Genomic DNA, 13,728 nt, shown 5'->3' on the forward strand with positions numbered 1-13,728 from the left:
CAACTCACAAGCACAGGAAGACATACACATCTACACAGTGAAAGACAATGAATTTTACACCTCCTCACTTTTTTTCATGCAGTAAACCATGCAGAAGAAAAATATACTTGTAAAAAAAATATTGATAGTCTGTGAATATGATTTATAAGAATTGAATGAAAGTGTCAGAGTGGTCTATAGACCACTGACCATGTCAGAGTGGTCTAGAGTAACTAGTCATATATTGGAGTCTATTTTTCACCTTTTAGCCAAAGAGGCAATGCAAACACTATTCTGTGTTTTTTCTTCCTAACAAAAATGAGAAGATGCCCTAACTAGCCGATACAATGAAACAAGATCACTTTATGAAGCTTTCAGTTATACTATCCCTAATTCTACCAACTAAATAGCTTTTAGAAAAATAATATAACAATCTTATATGCACCGAATTACCAGGTTAACCCAATGTTACTTTGGTCTTGGCCTTATAGCTCTATTTTACTGTTCAGGTTTTAAGAGATGTGAATGCATTTTTTGTTCCATTAAGAAATATCTTAAGGAATGTAGAACCATTATAGTTTTTATTTATTTTCCTTATGACCAGAGATTTCTACCAAAAGTTGACTAATATTTGGTCATTCTGACCAAAATCATTCTCGAACAAGCATAATAACAATATGCAGGAGTGCATTACTAAACCTGATGACATGATCCCAGATTCCAAGTCACCTCTAAATTTTTAATTTAGCTTCGGTATAAAAAAATAATGTTTAGTGTGTGTATATGTTTGTAGTTTCTAATTTTCATTTAGTAATACAATTAAACCTATATACCTATTCAAAAGAAAGATAAATTTTGTTCACAAATCCCACTAGATTAAGATCATTCTGTGTTTCTAATCTGCTAGGCTTGATATCGAAACTTCACTTCTCCATAGCCAAGTGAGTATATGCTGAATTAAGGGTTATTTATTATTATAATTTTTTTACTCTAATCCCATCCCAAGGTTTTTGGATTCTGTAGTATGCAATTTTATATTATGTAGATTCCTGATTAATTTATCTAGGTACCCCAGTAATTCTTGGTGCAACCTAGGCACCCCGGGATGGCATGGGGCATGTCATATGTATGAGAGCTTTGTTGTTCTATGTGAGTGGCTTCCTCTATGCATCACCTATGTATGTCTGCTTAGCAGACAGTCCACCTTTGATATGTATATCTATGTCCATTTGTACATATTTGAAATATGATTATTTCCCCTTTCTTATACAGAATATCTTTGCTTGTTGTCAGGCACATAGGTCCTGAGGAAACAAAAGCGAAACGTCGACCTGCCACATTCAAGCAGCAACAGGGACCATATACACATATTATGTGTGGCTTGTTCAATTGGAAGCCAATACCATTTATTTTTAATGCTATATTGTAATTTTTTATATCTATGTTTAATAAATTAATTTCTTTTTTCATAATATTTTGTATTCCTTTTCTGGTACCTATAAAGTCAAACTTATGTACAATGGCTTAAGTTTTTTGTTTGTTTGTTTTTTTTTTTTTTGAAAGACTGTACAATATTTCACTATAATGAGAAACCAATGGCTTCTTGTGAGAGAACAAAACACAATGAACAAGAATATAGAATGGGTAATGACAGAAGCGGTTAAAAACATGATAGGATGAAAGTGAAATATGAAGACTAAAAAATAGTGATGATGTGTAAATGCAATGCACTTGGATTCATATTAACTCTGGAATTCCTACCTTCTGAGATATTAACAACATAAGGACATTTTGGAATCTGGGCGCCAGCAAAGGTAATGTAGATCTTGTGAGGTCCCTCCATGTTGGGTCTGTATGTGCAGCGATAGATGCTATCACCTTTGTCTTCCAAGATTACCTCCACTGTGTCTTGATGATTCTGAGGATCAACTATGACCACCCCAACATCACCTGAACCAGCACCTATGGACATATTACAGAAAAATATTTTTCAAGTAGTGAACCACCAAATGTTAGATCATCACCTATGGACAGCACAGTACAAATGGGTTATACCCTTTAAACTGATAATATTTTGGTTAATAATAATGTTTTGGAAAGATTTGAATGCACTCTCTCTCTATAATTTCATAAAACTGTTAAGGTATATTCACCTGCTGTGTAAATATCAAAGTAGGTTGGCTTGTTTGCAACATTCCCCACTGGTTCAAGACCAGGTCCCCTTGCTGTCACTTTGTTGGCATCTCCAACTGCCATTGCAACATTGACATCAAATGGACTTTTATTGATGTTCTGTCCAGCAAATAAAACTGTGACCTATGTGAGAACAAGTTCAAATAAAGGTTATAACTTTTAATTCTGGTAGGAGTCTCATTTCGTGACACATAAGATGTGTGCATATACCAAATGCATGCATATTTCAGTTTTACTCATACAAATAAAAATAATGTATTATACACCATCAATCAAGTAAATACTCTTCTGTTTAAAAAAATATTCTCTTTCATACAGAAGGAAATAATTGCAAATCTATCTAAGTAGTATGATAAAAGAAGCAACAACAAAAAGTTGTATTTCTAGCAACAATCATTTAAAAGTTTTCTTTAATTTCCTAACCTGCACTAAAATATTACAACTGGTATCCTAGGGTGGCACAACTGGTCCAATGATTACAACCTATGCCCTGTATTCAAAAAATGTTGGGGTTGCTTCTGACCTCCATGGGGACAATAAAAGGAACCTCCGATGGCCAGAAACAATCATTATTGGAAGTTGGAAAATTCCTACATGCAAGGCTTCTGCCTCCTCTTCTGCAGGGCACAGCAAAGGATCAAAGTACTAAGCATATGAGGTTAAAACCTAAGAACAAACAGGGCGCTTGATTCAGATTTTTTAAAGGTTACTGAAATTGTCCCTGGGCACACAGGCTCTGGTTCAGCAACATTCCACAAAACGGGGGCCACCTATAGGGAAAGGAAAGGATCCAGAGTTCAGAATCCACATACTTTACATGCAACCCAATGACAGCACCAAACAAATGTCCAAGGGTCATAGCAGATTATGCTATGGATTAATGTTATCATTAAATTACCATGGATTATTGGACATTTGTTTGGTGTGCTCATTAGATTGTATGTATGCATATGAGGTTGTCATTGTAAGGCAATAATAATAGCAGGTCCTTTTGCTCAGATGACTCATTTGAGGATGGGCAGATAACTCCCTACACATCAGAAAAAAAATATGCCACACTAAAGGAAGGTTGCAATGACCAAAAGCTTCACTATTTTTACATGTGCCATTTTCATTGAATTTGTTAAGAACAAGAAAAGTAAACACATTTATGTTTCTTACCTTGTGAAGACCTGCCACCTTTGGCACGTAGCTGACTGAGTAGGTTCTTTTCTTGTCATTGTTGGGGATAACTTTTGCCTTCAAAAGAAATATTGTGTAGGTGACCTAGCCCAAACTCAGCATCAAAGTAAATTAATGGTTAACCTGAGTATACTACTAAAAAAATTCCGTCAAATTTTATAATTCTACATTTTCAAATCATAATCAATAGTTAGTATTTATTTAGTCAAATGATATTCAATGATAAACAGAGTTGTCTCTGCTTGGATTTATGAAATATTTATGTGTTGATCCAGTTATTCATTTGGCAACATTGTACTCATATTTTCCTAAATCAGAGAGTTTATGGTTACATAATCAGGTCCTGGAATTCTCATTACTAGGTATTCTGTTTATAATACTAAACTCCAAAGAAAGCCATCATTTGGGGGTTTAGAATAATGACAGACCGATAATGAAAGCTATCATGCTGGCTGATTGTGTCTGCTTGCCTGGGCTAGATTGCCAAAGTGGTCCACCTTATAAATGGTGTATATTTTAAAATATATATAATATATACTTATATTTTGTTAACTTTATTGCATGTCATTTTTTACCTCTTCAGTATGTCCTTCAGGATCTTCTATGAATACCAGCACTTCTCCCAGTCCTGCCTCAATAGTTTCTACTGTAAAGAAGGCGGGCTTCAAAACTGTGTTTCCTTGAGGCTCAATTCCTGAAACGATAACACAGCACAGCAATCAATACCAATCCAATCCAAACAATATCTATATATCTAATACCAAAAAAATTATTATATATACAATATATATATATGTGTGTGTGTGTGTGTCTACATGCCCCCATTTACACTTGAATTTTTTTTCATCTTCCTTATGCCATTCTTTCTAATTGTTGCCTTGTGCTCTATGCTCAAAAAAATACATTACTTTTTTTTAGCATATTCAAGCATTTATTTGACCACATAGATTTCAGTGGGAGTGTTTTTAAACATTTTTGTGCATGTTTTGTGGCCTGGTGAACACTTCCCCTCCTCTCAATCACCTCTCCCCCCCTTGCCCTGCCCAGGAAACAAATGCTAAACTTGTGAAACGCTTAGAAAACACCTGTAAAATGCCTATAAAATGCCTGATAAAAAGCTTCAAAATAATCAGTAATATGCTTTGCCCAGGTGTGAATAAAGCCTTAATGTTAAAATGTATTATTTAATTTAAAAAAATAAGAAGCTGGATTTCATGTATTATCAAAATATGAGAAACTGACATATAGGAGTTGATTTACTAAAACTGGAGAGTGCAAAATCTGGTGCAGCTCTGCATAGAAACCAATCAGATTCCAGGTTTTAATTTCAAAGCCTAATTGAAAGAGTTGAAGCTAGAAGCTGATTTGCTACCATGCACAGCTGCACCAGATTTTGCACTCTCCAGTTTTAGTAAATCAACCCCATAGTGTTAGTGAAAACCACACTTTTACATAATGTATCAAATCGTTTGTAGAGTCCTATGTAAAATATTGTTTCATGCTCTGCAACATAATTTTTCTAATTTCTTACACGACAGGTAAAAAACGCATACACTTACGTATGGACTAAAATACTACAGCCACCAGTTACCACAATCTATTCTCGTGGAAGACATACTTTCTCTAAATTAATATTCCCTTTATCATGAGAACAACTCAGAAGCTGTAAAAAGAGGACACACTGCAGATTTGGCTGCGTTGGTGTTCTCACTGCTGCATCTCAAGATATGTCCAAGGCTGATGGGAATGTAAAAGGCCCCACTAAAGTGTGTGTTTTGGTTCTGGCTGTTTCTTAATTGTCCACATTTGGGAGTTTTGGCAGCAGATGATCTAACTGCTTCGGATCAACATATTGTAACAATCCCGATGCTGCCAAGTAGAGATGGAGCACAGCGGATTGAGAGCATGAGCTCACCCAGACATCGTGTTACACTGACAGAGCCAGCAGGAAGGGAACTGCGGGGGCTACCTGGTCTCCCATTTTAACCCTCTACTACCAACACAAGAGAGTTAATTCTAAAAATTACACAGGCCTATTCAATAAAACAGTACAAGGAGCAATTCTCTAAGTGCAAAGCACAGTAGTATATAATCAGAATCAACCTTAAACTGGTTTAAGTCTTAATTAAGTGACTAATAATTGATTGCTATGGGTTAAAGCACTTTACATTTACCTTTATGTTTTTTAATTGATTAATTAATAATTCAATGAAATGCATAGTCATCATTTAGGTGCCTTTGATTGAAAGAATTTCAGCTCAGATGTTTTACTTTTTTTCATAATTTTTTGTCACTGAAGAGTGCTCAAGCCTGTCAATGCTTGGCTGCCACAGTCAGGTCTGGCAATCACTGTTGCTGAAAAGATGGCTAAGATCACACCAACATATTTCAAAGCAGCTTCCTCATTGATTCATAAAATCAAATACACAGTAGATGTGCAGAGGCGTCTAACATGTTTCATGCACACAGGTGCTTAGTGTATGTGAAAAATGTTAGAAGCCTCTGCTCACCTCTTGTGTATTTGATCTTATGAATCATTGAAGAAGTTGCTTTGGAATATGTCAATGTGCCAATATCCATCTTTTCTGTAGCAGTGCTCAAACACAGCAGTCAGCCTCTCTGCAGTATGACATGAATAAGCAAAAAAAGTAACTAAAGCCTAGTAAAAAAAAAAAAATGGGATGAAAAACACTGCTTTCGAAGCAATCATATAATAATTTGTTCACCGAGAGCCAATCACAACAGTTCATCTGAAATTATCTAAAGGGACAAAAACATATTTTTTTCTCGTACAATACCAGATCATACGATTTTTGGAAATCGGAAGAGCAAGACTACGTATGCTCGGAAATTAAAGAATACATTACAATACAATACATTGCATAATTTCCGAAATTGTATTCTGTCATACGAGAATTTTCGTGAATTGAGCAACCTCTTAATTTTCGATATGAGACAAGCATACAGAAAAAAAAACGGATGAAAAAATAGCTTTAGTATTGTCCTTCCTCTCCAAACCTATTTCTTTTGATCACAGATATCACAGAAAGCCAGGGAAAGACAATGAGGCAAAGCACACTTCTGTGCACTCTCAGTGACACCCCCATAGCTAAGGTCCTATGACACAGCATCGTGGACAGTATATGGACATCTAGAGATGATAGTCTATGTCCATATATAAACAATATATTTTGAAACTTCTATGAACAAAAAAAAAGTTTAATTAGCAGTGCTGAAATTTCTCATACCTGGCCCATAGGCAATGGCTTTCTTGGGATGCAGCTGCTTTGATCTTAGAGGAGCACCTGGCTTCAGCTTGGCCTTGGGGAACTGGGAAAGGTAGGTCATGACTGAATGCTCATCTACGTTGGGGTCAACAATTTCTTCAGGAGCAATGACCTACAGAAGTAGCAAAGATGAGAGAAATCATAGGTTAGTTACTGTATTAAAACCAATATCTATGCCACATGCACATAATTAAGATTTGGTACAAATTCTTGCTAAAAGTTTTGGACAGTGGTTGGACATCAAACATACAATATCAGAAATACAAGATGGGAAATATCAGGCTACTTGAAAGCTGCTTTTTTTATAGCCAGTCATTTGGTGGACTATAAAAACAGACTTAGCGAATGACTTGCTGCAGACAGTGAAGTTTATAGTTCAGAAGCAATGACATAAATATATTGTCAGGGGTTTAATATGTTGTTGTGCACATGGAAGGCAGTGAGCTCATAACCAGACTATTCCATTAATGTCCAGTTGAGCTAGCTCTGTTTAATATTGTAAATTCTAGATTTATGGCCTATGAGCCACGCAGACAAAAATCATCATGATGCACTATTTTTTATCCCATTAAGACATGTGTTAAAGAATGCAGAACTAGTGCAATTTTCATTTATTTTCCTCATGACCATGGATTTTTACCAAATGTTCAATAGATGAAATTGTTTAAACTGCAGCCCTTCATTTTATCCAAAAAGTTTTGGCTTTAGCTGTACTTTAAGATCTGTCTGTCTACATAGTCACCATTTACTCCTTAAAATGTTTAACAATTAGATGTGGCTATCAGTTATGGTAATGATGTATGTGCAGAAAGCTTCATATGCCCATAGCTGCAATGTTCACTTACCTGAGGCACACCTAGCCAGTCATCAGCTTGTTGCATTGCCTCTCTTGCGTTCTCCACAGGCTGGTTGGGGTCCCAGGCCTCCCAATCCGGACACAGACCTATAGCGACACAAAGCATTATCCTTTGTTACCAGTCTTTGTAGATCTATTAAAATACATTCACTGCTACATGATGAAAATGCATGTAAGTGGCTCATTCCATTAATCAGGCCGTAATACATACATACATACATACAATCTCCATAGTGACTACGAAATCCACCCAATCTTGAAATGAAGGGTGACAGAATAATCTCTATTGACTTGTGAATTATGTTTGCACATAAAAATAAAAAAAATCATGTTTCAGCCATCTATGAAGTTTTTTTGACTGCCTGTAGTCATGAATTCAGTGGCACCTGAATTCAAACCAACCATTGCTAGCAATGATTAAGTTACATCAGAAGTTCTAATATGGTATCAAAAGATTTGGTATAGCACCACCTCCCCATCTAGACACAAACCAACTAATGATGCATTATAGGCGGACTGTGGCTTTTTAGGTGTTCAATTGAGTTTAACCAAAATACCAAGAAAATGGGAAGTGTAGTGCATGATCCAAAAAAAATATTTAGTACAATTGTTGATGTTACTAGTAAACATCTCCCTGTTCTCCCGATGAAGCTTAATATGTGAAACGCGTTGAGACAGGAGATATCTGCGATAACCTAATGAACCCTATTTTTTTTTGGATTAAGCACTATACTTTTTGTAAGAAAGTCAAAGTGCTCATTTGATAATATCCATTAGGGAAAGGATTGTATATAATATTATTTTTATATGTATTATGCAATATTCATTTGCAAAGTTGATAGATGTGTAAAATTGTATGAATAAATATGAAAAGGTTTTTTCATATTCTCTTTTCTTCAGATTTTGATAAAACTCAATTGAGCACCTAAAAAAAACACATTCACTCAACGACCAAGTATTACTACTAGTGAAAAATGTGTGGGGGAATATCATATTAAATACTGAAACTTTCTTACTGAGCAACCAACTGAGCTGTTATAGAGTAAGGTTACATGACAGATCAGATGTGTGACTGGATATATGCCTAAGGCCCCTTTCAAACGGGCTCCTCTATGGGACGGAATCTGCTTATCCCCCCTGAGCAGGCGGATGACAGGTCCATCTCCACTCACTGTGCAGAACGGAGATGGACACAGTCCTGCTCTCCCCTATGGGAAAATCAGGTGAAAACGGACAAACGCCTGTCCGTTTTCATCCAATCATATCTGTCTGGATTTTGCGGACAGGATCGGATTGGGACGGATGTCAGCGGACATGTCATTGCTGACATCCGCCGCTCCATAGGGGTGAATGGAGGGTCCAATCAGGTACGCCTGAAAAACAGGTGGACCGATCAGACAGACCCTGTGATAGGGCCCTAAGGGTCATGTCACACAAGCATTTCATTTGTTTCATCAGTTCAGTCACATTTGTTCAAAGAAAAGATGGATCACTTTGAATCAGTTTCTCATCAGTTTTTTTTTTTACATCCACTATCAATGCAAAAGCAGATGCAAAACAGACCGTTTGTCCATTTTCATCTGTTTTTCAACCGTTACGTTTTGTTAATGGAAGAAAAATAGGACTTTGATCCGTTGCATAAAACAGATGCTGACGGAAGCGTATGTAAACGAATGTATATGCATGATCATCCGTTTACATCTGTTTTTCCATAGAGATGATGGATGAAAAACGGACAAAAACGGAACGCCCGTGTGAAAAGTGCCTACTAGTCATTAATTATTGACTTGGTTACTTTATTTAATCAACAATCATAAATTTGAGGAGCTGAATATAATGGTAAACTCACAGTCTAGAAAATTATACCATGTTGTAACATACAAAAGTTGAGCACCTCCTTACTAAAGCCCGCTAGACTGAAAACAATTAATTCTATATGATTAACATAATAAATCACAATATTCCTAGAGACCAGATCTAATCCTCTAAGCTTGCAAATAACACTTATCACCTAATATATTAGCAAAAGGAATGACTAAACTGAAGTCTAAGTGTGCTTGTGTCATTGTGCTGTTTTATTTGATGTTGCATGATGCGATTGTGCAAGCTTGCTCTCTGCCTCTTGCCTTATATGAGATTACACACTTCTCTCCCCACCCTCTCATTCTCTGGCAGGCAGACAGACAGCTATACTGGATAATGTTACAACCGCATTTCTCACTTGTCATGGAAGAGAACGAGCAAAAGTGTATGGTTACATTGAAAATTGTTTCATGCCTACATATAAATGAACATTAGATCCCTCCTCCAATAACATGACCTGTCCCTTTCAAATACTATTAATACCCTTACGGGACAAGAATAGGGACAGAGTAAGTCATACACTTTCAGTTCTGGTAGTCTGCTAGCGGTCATAAAGAAATACTTTTGGATTGTTGTAAAATAGTATGGTCCAAGTCGGTTCTCAAGGAGTCCTTTGACATTTTGGGGTATTTTCTAATTTAGGCAGGCCATACATGGGTCGAATTTTCGAAAAAGTTTTTCCTTTCGAAAATCTTATCAAAGAATTTTCGTTCGCATTTTTCACCATTAGTGGGCTGCAGCAACAGCCAATTTTTGGGCGGCCATCGAATTTGAGTAATCGGACATGTTGGAAATTTTTCGGGGGGGAAAACACTTTTGCTAATAGATGTCCCTTGTTCCCATCTCAAAAAGTTGGGTAGGAGTATGAAAAAGGGACGAGCATATTCTGGCATTCTTGATTCTATTAACCCCTTCTACATCAAGAAGATTATGGAGGTGGTGAATGGGACATTGGAGGAGGAAGATTTCAAGAAATCAAGAAAAAAAAAGAGCCAGCAATACAAGGGACAAGTAATATCCCCCCCTTTTTTTTTAACTAAACCTATGCTTTGATATAAATCTGGACTATTACTAATCCAGCAAGAAGCTGTCTTTTTACAGGTAGAATGTGCCAATGTACAAAAGAAGTCATATGTAACCAAGCCTGTGTTTGCTGCAAATATCACTTGACATTCAGAAGAAATTGGAGGCTGAAAGTGCATCTGTCCTAAAAGAAATATGGGGACTGCCGTTGCTGACCTCCTGATGAAAATGTGAGTTCCCTTGGCTGCTTTTAGAAACTGCCTAAAACAAGTCTACTATAAATGTGTGAGAAAAGTGTTGGAATGGCCCAACTCTATATTTGTTCCAGGTGACTCAGAACACCTAGAAGCCAAAGCATCAGCATGGCAGCCAGGGAATTAACATTCTCCAAAGGAGAGGTCAGTAGTGGCAGGCTCCACATTTCTTTCATGATAGACTTATTATAGGGGACAGCAGGTTAGGGAATAAAGGGCAACTTGGCTTTTGTTAAATAACAGTTTGTATAAGATAAATAAATGCAGCACAAGGTATTAAGTCATTTATTGCTATCAGAAATGATCCTTCCTAAAACAGTTGTTCGGTGGGAGGCCGCGGCAGGCAGGTTCTTGGCTAGTGGAGTTTGTGATATTGATGAATATTAATTCAAGCTGCTCTATTCCCTTTGGAGGTATCCTGTGGATGGGACTCTCCAACTGAAGGGCATCTCAATGCTTTGGTGTTCTGTTTGTTCTGTGAGTAGTCCATATTTATAGCTATCCTGCCTGTTTGATTATCCCGTTTACCCTGGCCTCCTGGGAGGCCTCTCTTCCCTCTTCCCTGGTGTAAAATTTGGATTTTAACCCTTGTTTGAACAATCCCAATGGATTCAGTGTTAATGCAACCAATTGCCTACTTTGGCATACATCCCCTGAGAAAACAGTGAAATCTGTCGGGGTTGCTACACCATAATAAGCAACTGCAATGAATTCACTAGATGAATATCAAACATGAATTATGTCTATGTTTTTAATATGTCTATATTTTTTTCTCTTTTTTTTAACATGAGATACATAAATAAACTGATTGAATTTTAATACAGTATGAGAGTAACTTGGTTTGAGAGCGTTTTGCAAGACAAGCAACATTTTTTCATAAATTTTGGCTTGATATACAAGCAATATCTTGATATACAAGTAGTGTCATATCACAACTGAGTATAAAAGAGAAGAAAAGTGCCTCTAAGTGTAGCAATATGGTTACATTTAATGAAGGTACAACATTTAGAAACTCACATGGTTGATGAATAAAAGAGGCACATCGAAGTATGCAGGTATCTGGGGTAAAGCTGTCCACATAGACCATCCCCCACGCCGCTTTCAGTGTCATCTCTTCCACTCTGCGCTCCACGAGCAATTCAAGCCTCGCTTTCAGATCGCTCTACTGCAGGTTAGTCTTCCAGATCACGATTGCAGACTGACAGTGGTGAGAGTCGGTGGTGTCGGTGGGGGATGGTCTATGTGGACAGCTTTACCCGGATGCCTGCATACTTAGATGTTCCTGTTTTAATCATCAACCATGTGAGTTGCTAAATGTTGTACCTTCATTAAATGTAACCATATTGCTACACTTAGAGGCATCTCTCTTCTTTTTTATACACTAGCTCCTTCTGGATTTTGCTTCTAATGGCCTTGCGGAGGCTTCCATTTGTGGATGGACATTTTATGTTTACACAACCTATCACATTGCTATAATCTTTTTATATGGATAATAAACTTAAAGACCTATGAATAAATGGTTGTGGAACGAATCATTCGAGTTTCCATTATTTCTTATGGGGAAATTTGTTTTGATATACGAGTGCTTTGGATTACAAGCATGTTTCTGGAACGAATTATGCTTACAATCCAAGGTTTTACTGTATGTGATTATGACTTGTATTATTGGCACCTAAAAAATCCCAGCTCTTATATAAGAGCATTACCAAGTGCCTGTTTTGTATTACTTTGGGATGGGGTGCCTTTAAAACTTTCTCTGACCAACTTTATCTTGCTCATCCATTACAGCTAAAAAATATGAAATAGAATCTTTGAATCAATAGCAGCTGGGGTGTTCTGTATGATATATGTGTACAGATAACCTCCAGAAATTGACTCTGTGTATTCTTTGCAGTTTCTTTCGTATTACCATAGTGAGAATATTTATGTGACCATAGCTGCCTTGCCAGTCCGCACACAGGAATCAAGAAGTAAGTGGAATGCATGTGTGGGTTTCTAACTAAACAGCAGAAGAAATGCTTCTAAAACATAGGTGTGCACAGCTTATTGCATTAGGGTGTGCACCCCAAAGCTCAAACACATGTGCCTTTCTGTGCAGCCTCAGCTGCACTGGACAGCGAATTAATGGGAAGTGCTCTGTGAGCAGCTTCATCTTCATTCACAAATGGAGGCATAGCAAACACAGTTTACTATGCTTCCGTTATGAATGAACAGAGTAAGTGAGTGGGTTCACTGTGTTCATTTAGAAAAGGAAGGGGAGTGTAAATTACATATTTACTAGCCCCTGCCCCCACCTCCATCCTGAAATATCCCCCTGCAGCAGCCAGTAGGAGAGAAGGGAAACCAAAAGCACTGCAGAGTGGGGGAGCCAACACAGGTGGAATCCCGGGCAGTATGGGGATTCTGCACCTTACATAGTAATTAGGGTGTGCCCAGGCACACCTGGCACACCCCCTGCGCATGCCTATGTCCTAAAATAGGGTTGGCTGATCTCCTTGCTATGTTCTAACTAACAAGAAGAGATTTGTGAAAATTCGGTTACATATTAATATATCATAATATATCAGTCTCTGTCTCTTTTAAGAGTCCGTACAACAATTCATGGGGTGTGGTGCTACAACAGTGCTACTCAAAGGGTCACGTTTTACACGGTTTGAGTACACATTTTAAAGCTGGTCTCCGAAATAAGAATATATTGTTCAGACACAAGAGGCCTGTGTATTCTTACTTGAATCTATTACTTTGCATATTTCTAACAGATCTGTACAGTAATCTCCAGTGTGAAACTTTACTCAATTCAGGAACTTCCTGTAATAAAGACCAGTCTCTGCTGCTTTTTCTCCTTGTGCAGGGTGACTGGTCTTGTATCCATCCCTCCTGTAGTTTTAAGCAGGTACCCTGTAATGGGTGGACCTGATGGGCCCACTACACCCCCCCCCCCCCCCCCGACAGCTTTGATCTCTGCACAGACTATTTGCAGCACAGTACTGATATTACTCTTACATTTTCAAGGTAATAACTTAATTTCCAAAGGCATTTGGTGTAGACAAAGTGGATTTATAAACTTTGTCTCTATTAAGAAATCTATATA

At 37.3% G+C, this 13,728-nt stretch overlaps 1 protein-coding gene across 6 annotated transcripts in view; it reads right to left on the reverse strand.

The window, feature by feature from the left end:
* The window catches only part of FLNC (filamin C), an 80,291-nt gene that overhangs the window by 24,740 nt on the left and 41,823 nt on the right, over positions 1-13,728 (reverse strand). For all 6 annotated transcript variants that reach the window (XM_077472866.1, XM_077472867.1, XM_077472865.1 and 3 more), the window contains exons 3-8: positions 7,487-7,584; positions 6,603-6,753; positions 3,930-4,048; positions 3,334-3,411; positions 2,133-2,295; positions 1,741-1,941 (exon numbers count right to left, since the gene is read on the reverse strand). In XM_077472866.1, coding sequence (XP_077328992.1) covers positions 1,741-1,941; positions 2,133-2,295; positions 3,334-3,411; positions 3,930-4,048; positions 6,603-6,753; positions 7,487-7,584 — 810 coding nt within the window. The remainder of the gene's footprint in view (positions 1-1,740; positions 1,942-2,132; positions 2,296-3,333; positions 3,412-3,929; positions 4,049-6,602; positions 6,754-7,486; positions 7,585-13,728) is intronic.

This window comes from Lithobates pipiens, unplaced genomic scaffold (genome assembly GCF_037356315.1).
Source record: "Lithobates pipiens isolate NorthernLeopardFrog02 unplaced genomic scaffold, aLitPip1_a1.2 Scaffold_8, whole genome shotgun sequence".
Classification (NCBI taxonomy): domain Eukaryota; kingdom Metazoa; phylum Chordata; class Amphibia; order Anura; family Ranidae; genus Lithobates; species Lithobates pipiens.